The following is a 5088-nucleotide window of genomic DNA, read 5'->3' on the forward strand; positions in this document are numbered from 1 at the left end:
CCACTGTTTGCTGTGTTGGTGTTGGTGTTATTGTGATTCACTATGCTGTTGTTACCGCTGCCGCTGTCGCTGCCGCTGTTATTGTTCCTGTGTGAAGGGGACGTAACGGGTGGGGGCCCGATGTCAGCAGGCAGCTGATCGCTGCCGGGCAATCTAAACCAGCTCCTATGGACGCCAGCGAGCTTGCGCAGGGCGTCATGGCGGTTCATCGCACGCCACTGCAGGAGGTAGTAAAAGTCCCTGAAGCGCCAGGGGATGAGGCCGAAGCCCGTGACGCAGAATAGGGCGTTGAGGATCTGCGAGTCGATTTCGATCCAGATTTTGCGCGCCGAGTTTGACGCTGAGCAACTCGAGTTGCACAGTGCGGGCGCGGCGTTGAGGAGCAGGAAGAAGATCATGGCGCCCCACGCTACGATGTTGAGGCCGTAAACTGTCACCAACAGGCCGAAAGGGGTGATTACGAAGCGGCCAAAGGCCTTCAGACCAATTATTGTGGCTTGGCTCCATGTGTGTTTTGGTGGGAAGCGGTAGCCGTTGGGATATGTGCCAGTTTCATCGGGGATGCGGGGAGGGGAGGCTGCTTGCGCGGATTTAGTATCTATGGCGCTTTTCACAGACAACGTGAGTGGTCGTTCTGTAGATTGACGCGATATGCAGTCGTCCCCTTGTTTCATGTATTTTCCTCCTGTAATTGTAATCGTATCATTGCCGCTATTCCATGAAGGAGCCGTATTACTCCGCCGTAAGTGAGCCGTTTGCTCCTGTTCCTTGAGAGCATTCGACTTCGTAACGGCAACGCGCGGCACAGAGGTATTTGCTCTGGACAATTTGAAACGCTGGATCTGGCCTTCCTCCGTCCAGCCATCGGCGCTGAAGCAGCCAGCACGGATCTCGTTGAGAGTTGGAGCGCGAGATGCAATATCTCCAGTTGCCATCCACATGCCCGAGGGCGGGTTTGACTCGAGGAATATCAGGGACGCGCTGCGGAGGCGACTAGAAGCGGCCGGGGAAGTATCGGAGGGTTTAGAAGCTCTGTCTGACCGTGTTGACGGGGGGGGATACTTGTTGGTTGGCGGGACTGGTGGGAGTTGGGCAGCGACGGGGGAAGGGGAAGTGGAGCCATTTCCCCTTTCTACAGAGGGGAACAGCTCCATTGCGCCGTTCTCTTGAATCTACATAGAATAATTGAAGTAATTTAGAAGGCCGATTGAGCGTGGGAAGAAAGTTTGAGTGTTGAATGGAGTGTGGAGGTGAAGGGACTCGGCCGTGGCGGCCTTGGAGGGAAGGGAACATTGGGACAGGCGGAAGATTCCATAGAGCTGGCAGCAGAGCACCAAGGGTTTGGAGCCGCCTGAGCAGAGCGCTGGCTAAGCGCCCGCCACTCAGACGGCCATACCGCAGACAAATAGTTGTGTACGGTGTACGTGCTCTGGAGTTTGATCAAAGGAATTGACTTGAAGCTGAAGGAGTGAGAAATCCCCGCGATGAAAGGTTGATTGGCTGCAGAGCAAGACGCAGGATTAGTCACCAGGCCGCTGTGTGCTAACTAGTTATAGTTAACTAACTACTAGAATACAGTCTGCAGTCTGTATGTATAGTTACAGGTTGGGGAAATTGGGATATGGGAAAGCATTCTCGTGTCTTAGATGGGTGGACTCGATGATTGTAATATGGGAGACCTGCTTCCCAGTAACTCTATCTGGATATTTTTGGTTGGGGTTTCAGTCTGATTCTAACCCACGGATTCAAGGTGTCTACCAGTTAATCGAGGACAAACAGTTCGTAGAAGGCTGATGAAACAAACAGAAAAAGAGATGCCCTTAGCGTACACATTACACGAGCACAGCACACCCTGCTCCACGCATTAGTGACAAGCTTTTCCGAATGATAACTCTTGTCCTTTGCTATATTTATATGAGGATCAATTCCATCATCACCTGCAAACCGGCTCACCCCACTCCAGAACCTTAAAAATACAATATCACAGCTATTCTTAGTATCTGAGAGCCCTTACGGAGTACTCTTCCTGCCTTTATGAAACGAATCAATCAATCAGTAGTTACTCGTATTTACTTGATTATTACGCTCTTCTCTTTCATTCTCCTCGAAATCTATAAAAGAACCCCCGGAAGGGCAAGATAATTGGCACTACAAGAAGAGAGTGCATTTCTTCCCCACTTAGTAAGTTACTGGATGGATTCGATGATGCCCATAAAAGATACCAGCTGGCAACATGCCAGTGGCGAATGGACACAGCGCAGTGCTTGGTACCGCCCAGGTACTCGCGATGGGCCCACCCAGCCAAAGACGTGGGCGCAGGTGACCTGGTTTTTTTTTTTTTTTTTTTTTTTTTTTTTTTTGCTATGATTTACTGATTATTATTATTATTATTATTATTATTATTATTATTATTATTATTATTTAGTTACTTTTATTTTATATTTTCTTACCATTTTGCCTGGGGCATATCTCAGTCTCACAGTCTCACAGTCTCTCAGTCCCCCAGTCCCCCAGTCCTCCCAATTCTCCCAATTCTCCCAGTAGATCTGTAATGCACAGTCCAATCCACTAACCTGGCTAGTTGTTCCCCCTTGGCGTTGGCGCTGCTTGGGGTCCTCGCCTTCTCTGCCAACAACACCAAACCCCTGCTGTGGAAGGATGGCCCTAGTCAGGTACACGGCTCTGGCTGGATTCGGCGCTCTGGCAGAGACGTCAAGAAGGATAAGGGGAACGATGATATCCTGCGGTTTGCAGTAGCGAATACACCAAATAATACCTAGAAGTACTCCGTACAGATTCTATAGATAAGATATTTACTAGTTATATACACACGGATTACATGACGCAAAATAAAACACAAAAAAAGGCAAACGACCAGGGCCTTAACTACCTAGGTACCCCGAGTCCAACCCAGGTGCCCGCATCCTGCACGCACATCTTTAATATCTTCTGTCCAGCTGCCGCCCAAATCACTAACTAGCTAGCTCACTTATTTAATAACATCGGGACCTTCCAGACCAGCCAGTGGGCACTGAGCCCCCGCCCCGGACGACTTCCTGTGGCAATAATGGCCTGCTGCGGCACACAAAACGGAATTTGCATTTTCTATTTTTTATATGCTTGCGGGGAACAGGAGGGAGATGGAGAGCGAAGAGGGTGGATGATGAGTGTAGTTATAGAATGTCAGGATAGATAGACAGCTAAATATTGTTAGTCCTGTAGCTGTACAATAAATACAAAACAGCGCCATTCTCTCCTCACGTCTCCAGCAGCGTTTTTATGGTTTGCGGTCCCTTTGCCCTTTTTCCCTTTTTACTCTTGTTTCCAACCCGCAAAACCGCAAACCCGCAAAACCTGTATTAATAACTGGCTCCGTTTATTTTATTTTATTTTTTTGTTTTCCTGCAATACTTTTTTATCTTCTGTCTTTTTCTCCTCCATCATCGCTTTGCTATCCCTCATCTCCCGCCGGCTCTCTCTTCTCTCCTTGGGCTCGTTAAATATTTAATTTTTCCGGCTTCTGCGATTCAAGCCTGGCCCGGGTCGTTGTTCCACCTCTCTCTGTTTGCCGCCAGGGCTGATTCCTCCACGCTCAATTATTGCTTCTTTTGCTGCGAATCCTCTCTCTCCCCATTATTCCTCTCGTCGTTTCTACCTCTTCTACAGATCGTTTTTTATTTCTCCTTCCCCTTTCGCTTCCTCTTCTCTGCTTCTCTTCCTCTTCCTTGTCCTTTTGCTCTCCTCTCCAGGTTGACGCCTCACGCTGCGCTCTTTCACGACAAGCTCTCCTTCTGAGACTTGCTGTGGAAGAGTTGAGTTCTTAAGAGTTGGTCCTGGCTTCTCTCCAAGAATGGCTTCTTTCAAGGTGATTCCTGGCCCTTTTCCCGGACCCTTTCTCATGATGGATCTGAATCCAATTAATTCCTCATGGGCATGGGATTGAACAAAATAACTAACTCCAAGACCCTCCTCTCAAAATAATTTACTCCTCCTCAGGAATCCCTCTCCTCCACGCCCTCAAGACCCATCAGCCATACCACGCCTCCTCTCCGCCAATCCAATGGCCGTCACCATTCCCACTCCGTCTCCCTCGGCGCCGTTAACATCAATCACCGTGTCACCCGCCGAAAAAGCATGACCTCCGCCGCTGCCAGCAGTGCCGCAACTGCCGCCGCCGTCGCAGTGGCTATGGGAGAGTCTCCTAGCTCTGCTGCACTATCCACATCCTCCTCCCACCTCCATCACCATCGACGAGCCCTGAACACTCGAAAGGCCGTCGAATCCACCTCCATGGGTGCTTCGTCAGGCTTTGCCTCCTACCTCGCCCGCAATGCCACCCAAGACGCTACCCCGGCACGCAAGAATTCCCCCAACTCCATTGACGAAAATACTGCCGTGGAAGATGTTTCCCCCCTTGCTGGCGGTACTGGTGCGGGGAACAATAGCAGCAGCAGCATCAGCAACGGTAAACCTATTAGTACGAAGCAACGGAGCCGTCGTGCCAGCGAGGGCTCTCACCTCATCCGTAGCGAAGGGAAACGCGTCATGAATGAGCTAAGATGTGATCGGTGTGGAAAGGGATATAAACACAGCAGCTGCTTGACGAAACATATGTGCGTATATCTATATATTGATATATATTTATTCCCTCTGTTTGATATTGGGTGTTGTGAACGGGTTTTTAAAATATCTCTATTTTCTTCCCGTGAGAGGTCAAGCGATTGGGCTGTGTGCTTCATGCGACACTGCATGCATGCCATTTTCACCCTCCGCATCTGATAAAGACCATCTACCTCATTTATCTTCGCGATATTTTCCACACACACACTCTCTCTCTATTTTATTCTTACCCTTTCTTCCCTTTCCCTCTTTTTTTTTTTTTTTTTTTTTTTTCAAATTTGAAGTTTTAAATCGCCCATTGGATCAAAGATATTACTATTTTTTATTTTTATTATTATTTTTTCTTTTGGGAAAAACCCTATTGACAATTGCTGAACAGGTGGGAACACAACCCAGCGTGGGCTTACACATCCAAGCTCCTCATCCTACAAGGACATCAGCAAGTCCAGCTCCTCGAAGCCGCCATCC

General features: G+C 48.9%; 2 protein-coding genes across 2 annotated transcripts; one reads left to right on the plus strand and one right to left on the minus strand.

The window, feature by feature from the left end:
- Positions 1–40: 40 nt before the first annotated feature.
- Positions 41–2924, minus strand: HCAG_06171 (predicted protein; the record flags this gene model as incomplete). Its single annotated transcript, XM_001538516.1, has 7 exons — positions 41–87; positions 215–1172; positions 1397–1500; positions 1830–1904; positions 2064–2148; positions 2451–2776; positions 2891–2924. The coding sequence occupies 7 exons, from the start codon at positions 2922–2924 to the stop codon at positions 41–43; spliced, it is 1629 nt and encodes a 542-aa protein (XP_001538566.1).
- Positions 2925–3850: 926 nt separating this feature from the next.
- On the plus strand, positions 3851–4603 carry HCAG_06172 (predicted protein; the record flags this gene model as incomplete). The annotated part of the gene is made up of 3 exons (XM_001538517.1): positions 3851–3865; positions 3997–4477; positions 4593–4603. 3 exons carry the CDS (start codon positions 3851–3853, stop codon positions 4601–4603), a joined length of 507 nt encoding a protein of 168 aa, XP_001538567.1.
- Between the last annotated feature and the right edge of the window lie 485 nt (positions 4604–5088).

The sequence above is a fragment of the Histoplasma capsulatum genome, genomic scaffold (genome assembly GCF_000149585.1).
Source record: "Histoplasma capsulatum NAm1 scaffold_7 genomic scaffold, whole genome shotgun sequence".
Taxonomy (NCBI): Eukaryota; Fungi; Ascomycota; class Eurotiomycetes; order Onygenales; family Ajellomycetaceae; genus Histoplasma; species Histoplasma mississippiense.